General features: G+C 30.0%; 1 protein-coding gene and 1 pseudogene across 1 annotated transcript; both read left to right on the top strand.

Moving 5' to 3' along the window:
• Positions 1–226: 226 nt before the first annotated feature.
• Positions 227–18,233, top strand: LOC145972297 (proton-coupled amino acid transporter-like protein acs). The gene is made up of 7 exons (XM_083100798.1): positions 227–540; positions 9,810–9,862; positions 10,124–10,243; positions 11,005–11,277; positions 11,589–11,673; positions 17,313–17,449; positions 18,094–18,233. The coding sequence occupies exons 1-6, from the start codon at positions 505–507 to the stop codon at positions 17,355–17,357; spliced, it is 612 nt and encodes a 203-aa protein (XP_082956924.1). The 5' UTR covers positions 227–504; the 3' UTR covers positions 17,358–17,449; positions 18,094–18,233.
• A 564-nt stretch (positions 18,234–18,797) lies between these two features.
• LOC145972405 (proton-coupled amino acid transporter-like protein acs pseudogene) lies at positions 18,798–19,753 on the top strand (annotated as a pseudogene).
• The last annotated feature ends 1,177 nt before the right edge of the window (positions 19,754–20,930 follow it).

Here is a 20,930-nt window from a genome sequence, read left to right as displayed (position 1 = left end):
CGGTGAACGCTCGCTTTCCATCGCCATGCGGATTTGAAAAATGTTAATCATGACCCAAGGTTTACTACGCCGTAAGGTGTCCACGTGCTTATCCTGAGCTCGTGGTATCCATCAATCAATCGGTCGGCTGAATGATCGCGGTTCTTTTCGAGATGGTACACGGAAAGAAACGATACCGCGAACACGAGTCGCACACATGTGCTCTTTCGCCGCGCGTTGCTATATAAATAATACTTCGCGCTAAGTCAGATCAGTCGACTTGCGGCGGCCGTACCTGTCACGAACTACGAATAATGCAACGGACCTTTAGAGATTAAATCTCCTCGCGATCGTTCGATTTTCTGTGCATCCACATATTTCCCTTTCTATCTCTTTCTCTTTTTCTCAGTTCCCCGTCAACCCCCTCACCCCTATTCAATTCGACATCTTCATTATTTGTCATATGCGAGTTCACCCTTCGGCGAGAGTTTAAATACTTGTACATTGTGTTCCATCTCCTCCAGGATGTCGCATGACAATCTAGGATTTACATCGAGCACGGTGAGTAAAATTTATAAATAAATTAAATATACGTGTCAAGTCACGTTAGAGAGACGGTTTTTTAAACGTAAAACGTACAAGTATATATTTAATACGTACAGAGAAAGAAATCGGAAGAAAATATATATAAACATATATATATATATATGATTTAAACTGATTTTCAATTATGATTTTTCGGACTTTAATGATTTGCGACGCATTCGTCTTTATTTGTGTTATCATGTCAATCGTTATCCTCGAAATCATTTCACGCAACATATATGAGAGAGAAAGAGGGAGAAAGAGATCTTTTAACACACAGTATAAAATCGTAAACATATTTCTTTTCTCTTTTGAAAAAACAGTAGGAAGTGACATATGGACCTTTGAAAAGGACTTGACATAAATGTTGAAAAAATGCGATTTTGAAGAATATCTAATTTTTCTAAAAAAAAGTTTTTTGTTGATATCAGGGAAGATGCAGAAAAAGAACATTTCTTCATTTTAATGATGAAAAATAAGTTTTCCAAAATAAAGCGCGTTTACTGTTTTGTTTATGTATTAAGATCATCGCATTCCTATACATTTTCTTGCGAGAAAGACGTATGTAACGTACAAAGATAGTGTTTAGAATTTTTGAACAAAAATTATATCTAATTTTAATATGCCAATTTTTATAAAATATAAAAGAAACATTTGACAACAAGACAGTAAAACTATACAAACATACATTAGTATGACATTAGATGTATATAAGATAAGATTTATGTAAGGTGCGTTTACTGCTTTGTTTATGTCGAGTCTTCAAACATCATTGTGTTCTTATATTTTCTTATGAGAGAAGAAGTGTGTAACGTACAAAAATAGCTTAGAATTTTTAAACAAAAATTGTTTCCAGATAATTTTAATTAATTAGTTAAGATAATTATAGGACAAAAAACAAGACTAACGATTCTTTAAGCAAGTTTAATGTCAATAATGCGCATGACGTTAGACGTACGTAAAAGCAAACTTATATGAGCCAAAAACTATACTTTTCAGATTATTTTTATGTATAATGTCTTTTCTTTTAGTTAAAAACTTAACATTGTATTTGTAATTTGATACGATGTGAAATATTGACACGTGATAATATTTTTCCAATCGATACATGTAAAGTTACATATTTAAAGTTACATTATTTTTCCAATCGATACATGTAAAGTTACATAGATATGCATAAAATAAGATAATATAGCAAATATGTAACAATGTATGAAAAAAATATACTTGCTTCGGTAGAATTTTTAACGGAATGCAAATAAAATTTTTTGCATTTTTGCTTTAACGATGTTACTTGACAAGTTTCATGTTATTATAAATTCAAACTGTTACTAACCTACGCAATATTAAGAAAATAAAATATTAAATTTCGGAAATCTGAATCTTTCACAGTCGCAAAAAGATTTTGTCTTTAATTTTTTTCGCAATCAGTTTAAGATTTAAATTTGAAATTATTAAAATAAGACACTTAAGAAATACACGATAGAGATACTCGAAATGCTTTGCATACCTATGACACAATTGCGGTAAAATATAATCACCTTTAAATTCATTCGTCCGTAGAACGAATATCTTTTTTTTAACAGCAATGAACGATTATACAGCGGACAGGACAATAATAAACCTAGCTAGCTATTGCGCATTTGATATTTTCGACAGCTTGGATGATTGCGTGATACTTCGATCATGAGCTTCGGTCATGAGAGTGGAAAGTTTGCATCAATATATATATATTTGCGCGAACGAACTCTCGCGCGTCGAAGGACAATCGTTCATTCGCTCGATCTTTCCTCTTAATGCGCGTCGCGTTGACAGCGTCACGTTGACACCGGCGTTTCTTGCTCGTTTATACTCTTATAATAATCGGTGGTTAAAACTGTTGCACAATAAGGAAATATGTTAGTAGTAAATAGTCGAACTGGTCTACTGAGTCCAATAACTAGCTTTTACGCGAAATGTCCTTCCCACGCGACTGACTCTTTCCAATCGCGCCCGCCTTTTCTTTTCCTCTCTTTCTTAATCCTTCGCTTTTTCGTCGTCGAAGGCAACCAGGCTATGTACAATGCTTGTCCTTTAAGCGTGCGCGATTATTCGAAAGCAATTCGAATTGTTATACAAGGTGCGCTTTCTGCCTTTCCCCTTGTATACAATTATAGACTTTTCAACGACCTTGGGCGCGCATGTCGAGTCGGTCTTTATATCTCGAGGAAAGTTTAATTACGAAAAATGTTTAATAGATCCAACGCATGTTAAACAATTTCGACAAATTAAATTAATTTTATTCCAGAAAAAATTCACCTAAAATTTTACAGAAGTTTAGATTTAACTGAGTACTTAATATTAATCGCATCGAAATAAAATGCAAATAAGTAATAATATATGCATACTATCTGTGATGCTGTAGTTGTATAAATCGGATCCATAGTTACATCATAATTTTGTTGATGATCTCTTTTATTCTAGAACGGAAACGCTGCACCCATCGTATCTTGATTGAATATTGAATGTCGCAATAGCTTCCTCTGTTATCTTTTCATTTGCCTATCTTTGGTTGAAAAGTGGCATCTAATTTAATCCTTTTTGTTATTGGCGCGATAAAGCTTGTAGGACATCCAAATACATTCTAATGTATTTTCTCATATACTGCTGTTGAATTTCTCTGTAACATATGTCCTGAGCATTACGATGTTTTAAAATTTCTTTGTTTATTTATTTACTTTTATTTATACTTTATTTATTTACTCGACGAGAGATAATATACATGTACCACGAATTATTTCTTTTCCTCTAGTAATAAAATTATCCGACGTTAATGATTACGTTCAATAAAATATAAGTATGAGATTCATAGCGATTCGGTATACCAATTTTTGCAAGTTATTCCTGATAACAATTTCGCACGGATTATTTCGGATTACAACGCTACTTGAAAATGTTCCGCGCCTTGATAAGGACGGCTTAATGTACATATCTGTCAACAAACAAGTATATATGTTTCGCGAGATGAATCTTTCTCTTTGCAAATACGCTTTTACGTATACACGATTTTTGAATTCTACTGTGTAACGTGATTGTAATCCATATGGAATTATAATGAATATGGAACACCCACACACACACATTCATACGCGCGCAACGCACACACACAACATATACATGACATCGCGGAAAATAAAAAAGATCGTAACCGCACACACTGATTAAGTCGGCCTAAGGCAACCTGAAACTCCGGCATGAAGAATACCGGTTTTATCTCGATTGAGATACAGCTTGTGTAATAGATACATAGTCAATCACGGTGTGCGCACGTAACGAGTCTCTTTATCCAGCAATCGATTACTATTCCATACTATACGAAATATATATGCACAGGTATACATGTATAAAATATTCTAAAGAGAAAGAAAATGTACATATATATATATATTTAAGTGATGGAATTTTTTTGTTGTAGCAATATTTCCTAACAAATTTATATCATTAAAGAAAGTTTAGTATATTATCAAATTAAATCGTCAACAAAAAATTATTTGAATGTTATGTTTAGGAAATTTGAACTTTGCGCAACCGAAAAAAAAGAAAACATTTTCATCTTTGATTTAACATAAGTTTAATCGAAATTTTATATATAGATATATATTTATATTTTATTTATTTATTTAGTATCTATTTATTTATTTATTACATGCATGTAATAAATAAATAAATAAATAATAAAAATTAGAATAAATAGATAATATAAATAAATAGATAATAAATAAATAAATAAATAAATGGATCATAAAAATTAAAAATCAATGCATGTCGCTAAAATACGCGTATATGCGTTTGTGTAACACTTGTCTTCACGGCTCCTCTACTTTCTAGTACACAAGTCGCCGCACATGTGTGATTCATTACGCCTGCGGAAAAGCGGAAATGTACGTGGTACGGTCGACGCATAATGTCAAGAACGACTCGCGGGCGGAAAAAAGAATGCGCGATACATGAAGTCGGAACACGCTTTGTCGCGGAACTACCTCTTAGAAGCGGCGGTATATTCTTTGATATTCTCTCTTAATGCGATTCGATACCCATGCAAAATGATTGCGAACCTATCATGGTCACTTCCGCCTGTCCTTCCTTTTCTTATTGTCTTTTCATTCGATAATGCGCGTGGGATGAAAATCTGCGAAAAATATAAAGTTCGCGATACATTTAAAATTGCTAATATTTTTCGAGACCTTCGAGTAACGGTATCGAAACGATTTTTTATTTCAGAGAAGATGACAACATTATGTCGAAAAAGAATGTGTTTTCAAGCGATTTCAGCGAATTCAATTAGAGCGTACATGATAATAGTCATATCGGAATACGAATTGTTTTTTACTTTTAATGTATCGAACATAACGTTACACAATATCATTTATCGGAAGTGCGATTAGGAGAAAAACGAGAGGTATTCTGTTGAATTCACGCGAACGCGTGAAAAGTCACGTCGAAACTTAGAATTTCGTGAAACGAATAAATTTGAACAATTATCTATGAATTAAATTAATTAAATCAGATTAATTATGAATTTAAATAAATTGAATTAATTATGAATTTTCGATAATTCACAGATTCAAAGATTCAAAATTGAAAGTGATTTATTTATCTGATGAATTTGGCTATTTATTTTTCAATCTTTTTTTTAATTGCAATTATAAGATTTAATAAAAACTGTAATCATAATAGTACATAAATGTATTACTTTTGTAATATATAATTTATAATACAATTAGACAATGTATAGTAATTTCATGTATATATAATATATACATATATATAGAAAATTTATTTCTTATGCAGTAATGTAAGAAAATATATAAATATAGAATATATAACAAAACTTGAAATATTTCGAAAATTTCAGAAGTATGAATGAAAAATTAGTTACAACGTGTCTGAAATATTTTTATAATAAAAGAATATGTACTGGGGTGTTTGAAAAAAACCTTTGTACTTATGATCGAACAATGACTTAAGATTACGTCAAGAATCTGATAAATAGAAGGTTAAATTTTATTGACTAAAAAAATAGATATTAAAAGATTAGAGAAGCATTTAAGTTTATAAAGTATTATTCTTTCCAAATTGATAAACACGTTGATAAAAATTTCCTGTAATATGTGAGATTTTATTAGATAAAAAAAATATTATCAAAGCAATTCTCTTTTTATATGATAATAAAGATTGTCAATATTTAAAATATAATATTATATTATATTAATTATATATTTTTTTAAATATTATATTACAATAATTATATTTTCTCAAATACAATTAATGCATATTTAATTCTTTTAGTACGAACATTTGCAATTTTGAATTAGCAAATTTGAATTAATATAATTTAATTTGAATATATTTGCAGAAAACATAGCAAGATTAAAAGAAAAAATCATAAGAAATCTATTCAAAAATTTCCAAAAAATTATGATTAAAATATTTTTATTTAGATATACAATAAAATTAGAATGTGTGTGTGTGTGTGTGTGTGTGTGTGTGTGTGTGTGTGTGTGTGTGTGTGTGTGTGTGTGTGTGTGTTGGAATCTCGTTTTTAAAGATTTACAATGGATAAAAATTTTGTTTATAAAAAAGTTTTGTAACGAAGAATATGTATGCCTTATAATGGATCTTTTTAATATTCTAATATTCTATATTTCGAATAATGTAGAATTGCGAATAAAAAATTGTACTAAATACGAATAGACGAATTTGCTTCATATTAATTATGACATGTTATAGCTCTTTTTCAAAATTTATTCATATTATCAATATAAAAGCCTCATTATCAATTAATAGCAATCGCTGATATTTATTATTCTCAGTATTCATTGTCAGCATTTAGAAAGTCGTCGATTTATCGGCATATAATATTCGAATTGAATTCGATACAATACACAGATCAATTTTACGATTGTCGCGATTACGCGGTACTCACAGACATGTGTTGAAATGTATGCGGTTATAATGATTTCGTTATACAGAAAAAAATATCCAATGTGTGTTACAATTTCATCTGTCGCAATTGGAACAATTAGCAGAGTAGAGCATCTGTTTATCATAGAATTTTTCTATATAAATCCTATAATATTCCAATCATTTCTATATAAATTCTGTAATATTCCAATTATTTCTATATAAATTCTGTAATATTCCAATCATTTTCTTTCATTCCTAATCTCAGCTGTCTGATATCAGAAAACTAATAATTAATTGTAGATATTGAAAGTTAACACATTAAAGTTGAAGTATATTATCTATGTACATGATAATATTATCAGCGATCTTTAATATGTTAATTATCATCGATTCGTTGCATTCGGTTGATTAAGTATCAAAACAAAACATTAATGAAATTGTATATATTTATATGTGCATAGTAAAATTATTAGAATCAACTTGTGAGTGTTTAAGCTATATTTATTCGCATTTCGTGCATTGTTGATTCGTTGAATATCGAAAATTTGTTTAGATATACATATATTACAAGTAAATATTAAAGTTTGTTAAACAATATATATATTAGTTCGAAAAATATCGAATTAATAATATTTTATGTTCGGTAAAAATGATTTAACAATAATTTGCAATTTTTTATACATGTATTTGAGAAGTTTTATAATAATTAACTTTGAGGTGTAAATTTTATTCAGTTACATAAACACGAGTTTATTCATCGAAATGCCGAAAAATTCCATTTTAGTATCATAATTACGTTGTTATGGTGCAAAACATATGTTCTGAAAAATAAACACGCATAATATATATCGCGTCTCTTTATGTGAGAGAGAAACAACCTGGAATTAAGATTTCTAAGAACCCCAGATTTCTAACAATAAGTAGTATAATACAAAAGATACGAAAATCCGTAAATCTCATGTGATACCCCAAATAAGCAGCTTTAACAAAAATATTGACAAAAGAAATTCCGTTTCCTGAGAAGATAGAAAATGGCTCATCTGTCTGTTTAACAATATTTATGATGTATTCCGTTTCGTAAATTTATGTTCACACAAAAAAAACTCATAATTCATCATTAATCGTGTGTGAGACGCATTCGCGCGAACATGTGTAATGTGACATATGTATAATAAACGTATACATGTGTAATGTGACAATTGTATAATAAACCTATACAAGACCAAAGGAAAACGCGATAAATAAGAAGTGTTTATAATCTTATTTAAATGATTTACCTACCGTTATTAATTGGCACGTGTAATAGACGTTTCGATATTCTTATACGAGACGACGAGATAAGAAAACAAGCACTTCGAACGGTTGCGTGTTTGCTAAGAGTTTAGGTCTTTCTTGGCAATCACATTGGTAACATAAATATGTTACAAGATAATACTATTTTTTCTTTTCCACAACTTGATATATTATTAGCATAACAATTAAATATTATTAATTCTTCAGTACATAAATAAATTGAGTCGAATTTAAATATATTTGTTCTTTATGAGAAAATATTTATATTATGAAAAAAAAGAAACAGACGGGAAATATACAAATTTAAGGATATACTTGAAATATATAACTTATATCAATGTATACACATTGTTGTACTTGTATAAATATTAACAAAAAAATCGCGAGATACATTCTTATAAACGTAATATTAAAAAATAAAAATAAAAAAAAGTGATTGTTACACACACATGGAAAAGAAAGACATTAGTTATGAGTCATTATTGATTGATGTATTTGGATATAATGGAACCTTTTTTGTTAACTTTTCTCTATGTGTTTACGTTAGATAATCTACATTTTTCCGTTTGATTAAAACACCACTCGAAACTAATCGAGGGAATCTTCCATCATATTTTCGCTATCGCATAAATGTTGTGTCGTTAACGACGCATTTCATTACTTTTGTGGGCGTAGTCTTTTTGCTCTGAAGGACGTATTAAATGATCGCATCCGCGCATTATGCAATTTGTGGATTTTGCACATTTCCGAGAAAATTTCCCGTACTTGTTGCATTTAAAGTCTTAACTGTATGTAAAGAAGTCGTATCAATCACTTGAGAGGAATTATGCAAATGTCGCCGGTAATTTACGCAATTTATGCTTCAAGATCGCAAAAAGATAGTCATGAACTTATCTAGTTAGACCAAGAATTGCTTCAAGATCGCAAAAAGATAGTCATGAACTTATCTAGTTAGACCAAGAATTGACCAAGTAAATTCATTGACGATCAAATTTACAAATATAATATTTATACAGACGAAAATTATCTCTCTAGTTAGTTTAGTCGTGTATACAGAACGTATTAATGTATTCCACGAAGATATCGTTGAAGAGGAAAATTTATTGCGACAGAAATAGAATAGCGTGTAACAATCATGTATTAATATTAGACAATTGAGTATGCGCGCAATCGATTGAATTATACGAACGGAAAAATCCTAATAAAACTTTCTATTAAAATTAATGTCTAGCTGACCGAAATATTACGAGTTAAGGAAGACAAGGAGATAACAAATGTATATTTCCTATGTTTATTTCCAAGCAATTAATACGTATAATGTACATCATTAGTTTACTGATTATTTTCAAAATTTTATATTTATATTTATAATTAGAGAGAATTTGTAAACTTCTCGACTTTGTGTACACAATTTAAAAGCTCGTCGTTGAAAAACTCGCGAATTATTTCGAGCTCGATGCATATCGTATAGATTAGCATGATATAGAAACAGTAAAAAACACAAAAAAAAATACTAAAAAATCGTGACCTTCTTTTTGAATTATTCTCGTATGTATAAATGGATAAACTCCAAAGTTCATAAATTCTAGCATCATCACATATATTATAAATTATATTCTGCATATTATATATTGGGTAACAAAATTACGTAAAAATATGTACATGTCTCTATCTCTCTCTCTCTGTTTATTTTTAAATTATATATAATGTATATATAAATGTTTTCATAAACTTATAATTTTTTAATAAATATAGAATAAAATATGAAATGGTTCATGATTATTCCAAACAATACATATATTTGTTAACTATCAATAATTATGAATATATATAAAATTTTTTTAAATAAATATTGTAATTTGAAAAAGAAAGAAAGAGAGAAATCTACGTCTATATGTTAAAATATTGTGTACTGATGTAAATAATATTCCGTGCGATAAATTATTTATATCTATGTATATTTAATACTACTATATGAGTTCATTATTTGTTTATCTTTTGTATAGGTTGCTTTGCAAGATTTGAGAAAATCTTCGTCATCTAAGGGGCACCAAAATGGGTGAGTATCGTAAATTCCATGAATATGAAGAGCACGGTTCTATTTATTGTTCACATGTACTATAATCTTTTGCTTCTAATTTTAATAAAAAATGTTAACATTATAATTTAAAATCAGTATAAAAAAATATTGTTACATTTTTATTATATTGCGTGTGATATTCTATTTTTTTTATTATTATTATTATGTCTCAACAAGTATGATTCATAAACACATGTCTATTTAAACTTTAGATTTTGTATGAAGCTAGTATTTTTACAGTTATAGATCGAGTGAGAAAAATGATAGTGTTTACACTCTGGAACTTGAAGAAAAGAGGAATATAGATGAGCAGGACGATTATGACCCATACGATTATAGGGAAGTAGAGCATCCGACTACGTGAGTTCTCTCGAATATATTGTTAATTTTTATTTTATATAAATAATAATATCTCAGATAATGGTAAATTTTTGTGCTACACGTATGTATAAGTAGTTATAATTATAATTAATGGAAAAATAGAATCATTCGTATTTAAAAATGATAGACGATTTGAAAAAAATTTATATTACATATATAAATAGTTTCGGAATCGTTGTTTCGACATGTTATTGAAATTATCCGATCAGTACTTATCAAGAAGCATTCGATCTATTGATTTAATTAAAGTGAAAAACAGTACAATGTGTCATTCCAGACCAAGCATGTTTATGTAATGAGCAGTACTTTCTTTGCATACGAAATGACATTTGATTATTCCCTGCACGTTTCACGCTAAGCATCTTATTAGCGTAATTTCCTACGTACAATAATCAAATCGAAAGACTCGGTGACTCACCTTCCTGGTGAAATCGCGAAATTCTTGACGTATAATTCTTTCTGTCATAATTAAATAAATTATTACAGTTATTACAGGGTAATAATTCTCATTAACTTTGAATTAATTATTTCCCCATTCAACGCGCATTCAATATTTACTTTACAAATATTACTTTATCTGTAACATCAATGAGCAGTGCGCGTGTAAAATCACGAAAATACACGTGGAGATTACTTCTGTGATAAAAGTATATCATAATTTAATCTAGATTTTATAATTTCGATATAATTACGAATGTGTAGATAAATAAGTCTGGTTTCTTAGCAACGTGAATTTTCAGGAATGCGGAAACATTGCTTCACCTGCTAAAAGGCAGCTTAGGCACCGGAATTCTCGCGATGCCAAAAGCTTTCCACCATGCCGGATACGCTATCGGTTTGGTAGCCACGATCATCATAGGACTACTTTGTACATACTGTATGCGAATACTCGTTCTCTCAGAGTACGAATTATGCAAGAGGAGAAGAATACCATCCTTGACGTATCCGGCAACTGCGGAATCTGCTCTGCTCGAAGGACCGGTGCCTCTCAGACGGTTTTCTAAAGCTTCTGTGTAAGTGTGCGTCTGTGTTTCACGCTTCTTCAGTAATTATATTTTATCTAATTTTAAACATCCTTCATATTTCACGGAAAAAAAAAATATGAAGAGAAAAAAAGAATCATATTTATGTATTTTTTGTATATTTCGCGTGTACCGTTACTAATAAAGGTAATTGTGAACAATGGTATTTAAGTTCTTATATTACATTAGTACTTGTAATTAATTATTGTCTTGTAATACTTTTATTAAAATAATGAGGATGTAATTAAGAGTCATAATAGCAGCTCCTCTGTTTCATGAAAGATTTTTTTCCGTGTTCACAGACATATAATAAACACCTTCCTGATGATATATCAGATGGGCACTTGTTGCGTCTACATCGTTTTCATATCCAGTAATCTACAGACGGTGAGTGTCCCCACTATACTTACAATACGTAACACGTTACGCTTTCCATATTGACGTCACGGCATTCGATGTTAGACTTTTATCATTGAAATTGTTTGGGCATTACTCACCTAATATGTCATATCTATGCAATGCGAATCCCAATCAGATAGTCACGTTTAACCATTAAATGAAATACGTCTCTCTACTTGTTATTTACGTTATATTCGCGACACTCGCTATCGATGCGAGACATACTGGGAAAAAGATTTAATTCAAAGATTCTGATTCAAATCAATTGGCACATCTTCTTTCAATATAAAAATTTTTAATAAAATTTTAAAAGAATTTTAATAAAAAAATTTATAATTTATTAATAATATTATCAGCTTTATCTAAGAAATAATTATAATTTTGTAATAATATTGAGTTATATAGATTTTATAGCATGTGATTTCATCATAATTCAATCTCGCACATATTAATTCGTATTCATTTACACATTAGCCGATAAATCGTTTGTGGTTTTCCCTAAGTGCGCTAACTAAGTCCAATATCGCGTGTTTTTACCAGCGTAGGCAGGTAGAAAATGGAATAATTTAGGTCAGGGAAAAATGCGCCGCAAGAATACGCGAGTAGACAGTCGCTGTAATTAACGTGCGTGTAGTTGATTCAAGGTGATTGCACTTAATGTAGATGGCCGGTCGTCGACATTTTCGACGATGTTAGGTCAACAGGATCGAAACCAAGAATACACTCCTTGTCAATACAGTTCTTGTGCGAATTTCATAAAGACAATTCTTATAAATTTTATCTCTATCAATTAGATAATGCTAAAGAAAAGGAAAAAAAGAAGAAATAAATTTAGTCAATATAAATCTATTATTGATGCACTTGAATTTTTTTTTACTTTCATATAAGATTTATATCGAATAGAATAAAAATATTGCATGATTAATTATATTTTTACAAATTTTTTCGTTAACATAAATCATTTTATGATAACAAATATATAATGCTTAGTGCATCGAGATGTTTGTTGCGTATGCAATAGGCGATTCGAATAAATCCGACACATAAAGTTGAAAAAGAGAAGCAATTAGGGTTACACGAGGTATCAAAACTAATCTTATTATATATTATCTTGCCTTGTCTTGATTTGAGACAAGATTAAGAAAAGATTTTCAATTAGATCATCAAGATAGATTATAAGATTCGATTAGATTATCAAGACTAAGATTATCAGAATTATTACTTTTGTCATTCATTATTACTTTTGTTCATCGATTTAAAAAAAATCTAAAGAGTATTAAGTAATGTATACTTGTAAATTAGATAAAAAATTACATTCGCACTTAAAAAGTTTTATTTAATAAATAAAAATTTATATTAACAAATTTAAAAACAATTAATACAAAACAAACAACATAAAATTTTACACAATTATTTAGCTACACAAAACTTGTTACAGTACGCAGTTTTCTAATTGTGTGCATATAAGCCGTGTTTGAATTCTGGCATTACTGTATGTAATTATCTTTTTATGAAGACAATATATACATATATATTTGTGTGTTTCTTAAAAAGTAAACGAATAATACATAAATAGTAATAATCTCATTTTAAATTATATTATAAAGATTATGTTAAATATTTTATTTTAAACAATTCTTCAATATTAGATAAAATGTGTTAATAAAATCGAGACTGGACAATACGACGAGATTTTTGCTACAAAGATTCATTCAAAATCCAGGCAAGAGATTTAAGTTTTCAATACCAATATAATATTTTTACGAATATTGTCTTGTCTTGAATCTTGTGCGACTCTTAGAAAGAATATTGTTTGTATATTCCTATTGTAAGGAAAGAAATATATTTTTTTATTTGAATGCTGTTTATTGCACGTTTTGAAGTTATGGCATTAAATGATAAGAGTCGCGTCGCGTCGCGTCTTTCGTACGGATTATAGAAATTACAAATTGACATATTTATGTCAATTTTATTTGTTCTATATTTATGTATCCCGGGCCAGATCGTCGTACACAAAGTTGTACACGTGTACAGAATGATTTATTACGAAATTTTACATTATCTCGCTTCTATATTATACGGTCGCACAAGATTCTGTTGCAACGAGATTCTATGCGTGAAGCGAATAGAATCTTATCAAGAGTAAAGAATCAAATGGGAACCGCTTGTAAAAGTCGGACGAACGTTAACTTAAGTGCCGTTCACATAAGAATCGTATAATATATAAAGCGTAAAATACCTCTTTAACCTTACCTTTTCGAAATTGCACGCAAGTTTCAGCGAGCTAATCATGCGGAACGCATGAGTCATTTTAAGAGATAAAATGTCGGTACTTTTATTTAACGAGTCGGACAATGTCAATCGTGGGGTAAAAATGCGTAGCAATTCTTTTCAATGAATTCAACGAAAGATCGATGAATTTAGATTTGGAGGAATAGTTAATAAAATTATTAGAGACATTTTATTTTATACGAAATATAATCTACGTTAAAAGAAAAGACGCTTGCACATTTGCTGCGAAATTTAAATGCATACAACATATATGTTTAACACAATCTTACAATAAGATAATAGCTCTAAAAGCTTTATGTGGACGGCACCTTAACCGTCAACGTTGGAAGGCGTTGCGTAGTACGCAATGTAATAGATAGTTATCTATCATTACGACATATGTGTTATTACAGTAAATAAATAGTGTACGCAGTAGAAGTAACGAGTGCGTTCACATAAACCTGACGTAGGAACGAGCGTCTTGACTTCAGGGTCGGATGCGAAGTGAATGGAACCGAAACATATAAAGTTTAATCACCGAAACGACACCTTAAAATAAATATTAAGATATCGTTAAACATTTCTTTTAAATCATTAAACAAATATATATCTATCAGACACTTTCGAGCGTAATAAAAATTTATACAAAAAAAATGAAGAAAATTTGGAAAATATATAAAAGAAAAGAAAAAAAAAAGATTAATTACGTGTAATATTATATTAGTGTGTGTGTGTGTGTATAGTTTTTGTGATATAATGCGAATATAATGAACGTTATATAAAAAATTGTAAATAGTTATTAAAATTGTAAATAGTGTAAAATAGAAGATGATATCATCGTTGCATAAGTTGAATCTCTTGTTGCGATTTGAAATATTCTGAAAAGATGACATTTGGGATTTTTAAGGGCTCTTTTCGAGTATCTATACAAATCTGAAACTATCTATGAAACCTGATTAAGGTAAAAGTCGTTATTCCTAGAGAAGGTAATTAGTTTAGCTGTTGCTTACATGCTCATATGCAGATGCAGTTATATCGTAAATATACTGATGAATTATTTCTATCCGGAAGTTTCTCTGGCAAGTTATTTACTCTAATACACATGGTAATTTAACGCACTTTACGCAATATCCCAGTGGCGGATTTACTAGTAAACTAGAGTCTTTAAGCAGTTATTTAACGTTCCAACTGCTAAAAGATTTTAATCTAAACATGGAATACGTATACATGACACACACAGAGAAAAAGAGAGAGAGAAAATTTGTAAGGTTTTAATATCTTTAGAAAAAAGTTCTATAATTTTTTTGAGTATATTTCTTTTGAGCTCTTTAGAGGCTTTAAATCTGCGCTAGTGCAGTATATAAGCTACAATTTCTGTTTAATAATAGCCGAAGAAATAATCGTTTTTCAGCTCTTTATTTCTCTATTTTTTGCTGACATTTTTTTATCCGAGGTATTATTATACTAATTATACATAATACTAGCCTTATAGAATATAGCATATATACATATGCAACAAATATAGAAGCAATGATCGTAACCGTTAACGGACCATAACGCTTGTAGTATCTTAATAGAACTACGTCATTTATGTGATAAATAAAACGTAATGTATTTATAAATCGTAAAAATATTCTTTTTCTACTTTCGTTATATCATCCGTGTTTACAAAAATTTCTTTTTATAAATTATTTTACCATTTACTTAACTGATTTATATAGTTTTAAAATTACGAGGGGACACAAAAACATTTTCATTTTTACAGCAATATCTCTGTAAATGCAACAGTGTAGATTAATTTCAATTGCGAATTACAAGGTGCTACATATGGCGCACAGCCTGCGAAATTAACTGATTACGTATGATTGATTAGCAAGAAAAGTAATTAATCATTATAAGAGCAATATTTGAGCAACAAAAAATCTCGCCATGATATCTTCATATCGTCGCGATTATCAGGGATGAGACAAGAATTGAAGGCGATATTTTTTTAAACGAAAGTTTTCAAGGTGATTCAGACTTAAGTGATGTTGAAGAAAATTATATTTTGTATTTTTTATCTTTTTTATCGAATACTAATACACTTTTTCGTAAGCAGAGAAAAAGAGAAAAGTTCTCTGAACATGAAGAATCTACATATGCCTCTCAATCGACCGATAATTAATAAGCATAAATATATAGCCGATGACATTTGATCTGCGCACAAATATTTCTTATTTTGTATTATAAATGCAATTTTCCTAAATGCAGATTTTTCAAGGGTGCATCTAATTGATAGCATGTTGTCGGTGGCGCGTCATTGTGTCTGTCTTACATAAGACTAGATATCGACAACGATAAACGACAGGCGTTAAACGATGGTAACGCGCCCATTTCCGCCTGTCCTTGAGATCGAAACATAATAATGAGTATGTTAAGTGTGTGAGATAACGAAGATGTAAATTGAGTTTTAAATTATTTAGATATTTGCAAAACTGCGTGGCATCGATGCACTTTGTTAGTTACAAGTTCTCTTAAAATATTACATAAATTTAGATATATTAATCTCATAACATATTCTTAGGAATTGCAATCTTACATTTTTCAAGTCGTTTTAGACAAGAACATTTTAGATGAATATCTTCAAAGGAAATTGTGACAGTATGATATATAAAGTTCATTAACATATGAGATTAATCGTGCCTGGTAATATTTATTTTCGTCTATGCAGTGTTTTAATATCAATATTTTCTTTCCATTTTTTTGAAAGTATACAAAGAGTGTTTTGTGAGGACATTATCGTTGCATAAATTAGCAATCTGAGATACAATGACGCACGCACTGTGAAATCTTTTTACTCATGTTCACGTTTATTTGGAATTAATTAAAAATTAGCAATGTTTGTTGAGAATTAATTTTATTCGAAACAATTTTTCGTCTTTCTTTTTACGAATGTATCATATAATAATTACATTTTATTTATATCGATAAAAAAACGATTTGGAAGAACTGAGTTGGCGACGTTTTATGTGAATGATGTAATATATTGTAATTCATGTAGCTCTCTCTCTATCGGGTTTTTTTATTTATATATCTGTAATATTTATTTAAAATATACATTCTCGAGTCTTTCTTTTTCGGAGAAATAAATTCGTATTCTTAACAATTGTTAATTTTAACAGAATGACATGGAGTTGATCTTGCGTTAATATTTTTCAATGATTTTTTTAACTTTGATGATTAACTTTGGTGATTTTTATTAACTTTGCATACGTCACTTAAGCCAACAAAAAAAAACACAAAATTAATTTTCAACGAAATTCCGAATGAATGAGAAGATGGGCAAAAAAAATAATGTCATCCGTGCGTCGTTTCAGATGCTACGTGAAATCGAAACACGTAAGTGTCATAAACGGAGATGAACTTTTCGCATAAAGACGGCGAAAAGTTCTCTGTCGAGGACACGCATAGCGAAGGTGATGAGATCAAGATTGCATTGACAAGAAAATGGATGGTATGTATGTGCGTTTCGAGAAATCCCTAGTACCCTCGATCTAATTGCGAATTCAATGTCAAACGTAAATACAAGACAGAAGTGCTGATTACGCTTCTCTCGACACATGATTGTCAATGTGATTAGTCGTATTAACGGAATTCAGTAGCGTTGTTATTCTTTTCATGAGGATTTATTAGAGTATATTGGGAATTCCGTCTTTTTGTTCTATTTTTCTATTTATAGATACGATTCGCGTGTGTCAAGGTACTATTTAACGCGTAACAGCATCATGCATTTAATTGATTTCTCATTAGGCTATAAAACTGAGAAACAAACTTTAAACTTGTTAGCGCCTACATTCGAACATAGTGCATCAGAAGCTTGCGTCATTTTTCATCCTAAATAATCTTTATCAAAAGTATTAAAAAAGGTACAAAATTACGTCTATATACAAATACTATTTTTTTACATCTTATAATTAACGTACCTTGAAGTCAATCTTATTTATAAAGATATGACTTATAGACAAAACTCCTTCATTATTGTATTTCATTAAGATGAAATCTTCAATGATTTAACGAGATGCCTGAGTGAAACGGTTGTATTAAATTTTTTTCAAAGATTTGCATCAGAATAATTACATGTTCTCTTCTTTTTTTTAGGCATTAAGCGCATTTATTTCATGGGAGTTGGAGGTATACATGGCGATTGTACTGTTCCCCTTGATCTTGGTTAATTACATCAGGAATCTTAAATTCCTGGCACCATTCTCGACAATCGCGAATATTATCATGTTCGCTGGATTCGCGATCATACTTTATTATATTTTCCGAGAGCCGTTGACGTTCGAGAATCGCGTGACAGTTGGAGAGGTCAAGAACTTTCCGCTCTTCTTCGGCACCGTTCTGTTCGCTCTCGAATCTATCGGCGTAGTAAGTAATCGATCGAAACGCAGTGATGGACATTTCACATAAAGCACTGCTTAATTATGAATACAATGATAAATAAAAATATTAAAATATTAAAAATTAAGTTTTTGTGTAAATTAAACAATATTAATTAATATTATTTATATTAATGTTATTAATTATTATTATTATTAATCATTATATTATTAATATTATTTATTGTTGTTAATAATTAACAATATTATTATATAAAATACAGTTTCATAACAGTTAGGCAATCTTTATAAAATTAGGGAACTATTGATAACGTTTGTCATGTATTGTCATTATTCAAATTTGTCGTAAATAATGTTACAACATTTAAATTTACATTTTACAATATTTAAATTATTTTTACAATATTTAGTCGAAGAAACCACATACATATTAAGCTTAAATTTGTGTACTATTCGTAGATTATGCCGCTGGAAAACGAGATGAAAAATCCGAAATCCTTTATGAAACCGTTCGGCGTGCTCAATGTCGCTATGAGCATTATAGTCACAATGTATGCCACTTTGGGATTCTTTGGGTACATACGTTTTGGTAAAGATATCGAAGGTAGTATCACACTCAATCTACCTACCCAAGAGAATCTGGGAATCGCGGTACAAATCCTTCTCGCCATCGCCATTTTCTTTACGCATCCTATTCAGTGTTATGTCGCCATCGATATATCATGGGAGTACATCAGTCCCTACTTTGAGAAGTATCGCTATAAGACGCTTTGGGAATATGTGGTCAGGACTGCCATTATTTTGCTTACTTGTGAGTATATTTACTTTTTCGATAAATTGAAGATCGTAGATGATAAAACATTTTAAACAACAAATTCTATCTGTTTATTCATCAGCAACATCTTACGCTGTTGATTAATTTTGACATTTAGAAATATGAACCTATATATATTTTTTTTCATTTATTTTATTTATTTAAACATTGCCAAAAGAGGAATATTAAATGTCGTTAATAATATTTTAGATTCTCTTATTTAAATTAAAATATTTTTAGTTAATTTGATAATTTTGTTTAATCTCATTACATTTTATATGTATAATATAGTTAAAGCAAATTGAATTAAATAATCTTGTTTAAATTAATTAACTTGATACGTGTAACTCCTGCTTCAGTTGCTCTGGCGATCACGATCCCGGAGTTGGATCTCTTTATATCTCTATTCGGTGCATTCTGCCTGTCGGGTTTGGGACTGGCATTTCCGGCGATCATACAATTGTGCGCCTTCTGGAAGGTGATGGGACCTACGGAGAAGAAGATTATGCTGGCGAAAAACATATGTCTGATGCTAATCGGCACGTTAGGCCTGATCGTGGGCACTTACACGAGTCTCCGTGACATCATCGCCAAGTTTTCGTGAAGTGTCAGCTCGATGAATGTGCAATAAAATTGCTAAAAGAGAGGAAGAGAGGTGGGAGGTAGGAGGATAGCGAACAGAAACCGTTCTCGAATGCGAGAAACGAATCAACGATGTGATATGTAGTTTGAAGTTGCTAAAAGTAAGTGTACCTATTAATAGTAGCGCATTTAGAGGCTTCGGGCCGAGAGGGACCGAAATAACGTATATACGGCTCTGTTGTAACAACACTTCAGTTTCATCGAGGAGGGAATGAAGTTCCTGAATGCATGTGTCGGTTCTGTAGGTTTCAATATATGCAAATACTGTGCGCGAATAGACGGATTGTAACGAGACGCGATCGAATCCTCGAAATGTTAGATGTTAGCGTCAGTATTAGAGATTAGCGTGAGATAGAGGTTTTATTGTATTATAAATAAAGTAATTTTATTTTCATACACAAATCCACCTGCCGTCCTCCTTCCCTCTTCTAAACTTCGATTCTGTGTATTTTTCTCCAAAATCATTGATACATTGTGAGCGACTTTTTAATCATGTAGTGAATTTAATCATGTAGTGATTGTTTTACTTAATTACAGTTATAAAATTGTACATATATACATATATACTCTTGACTGTTTTTTTGTTGAGTTTTAAGATTATAGAAAAAATAGTGTTTATGTATACACGATATTACATTTATCGTACGACGAAAGAATGTTACGTAAGAAAGAATTGATATTCCAGTGATACAAGTCACTAAAAGCGAACACATTCATCAATGCCATCTCGTGTTGTCTTCATTTCACATAGATTCGTTCCAGACTATCAATATTGATTATATACAAATGAATATCATTATTGTATGCTTAAAACACACGCAGCGAAGTATTTTCTTCTTCTTGAGTCGGCAAAATATTTAGTTATGAGTTGTTATATTGCATGCCACAGATAATTGCGTAGAGACTTCTCTTCTCATGAATTATTTTTATAATTATTTTATTTGTTCATATTTAGGAGTAGAGAACATTTTTGATGAAATATCAGACATATTTATTATATATGCTCTCTTATTTTATTTCGCTTGTAACATAGTGATGACACGGCCATAATAATGAATGGAAAATAATTGATAAAGTCTTTATATAAAAGCTAAAATATTTTTTTTCTGAAATATTAACTATTTGTTCTCAATAAAATT

Source organism: Camponotus vicinus, unplaced genomic scaffold (genome assembly GCF_025532165.1).
Source record: "Camponotus vicinus isolate PSW18456_S1 unplaced genomic scaffold, iyCamVici1.0 SCAF_5, whole genome shotgun sequence".
NCBI classification, from domain to species: domain Eukaryota; kingdom Metazoa; phylum Arthropoda; class Insecta; order Hymenoptera; family Formicidae; genus Camponotus; species Camponotus vicinus.
Note: the sequence above shows the minus strand (reverse complement) of the source record. Positions and strands in the feature narration are given on the sequence as shown.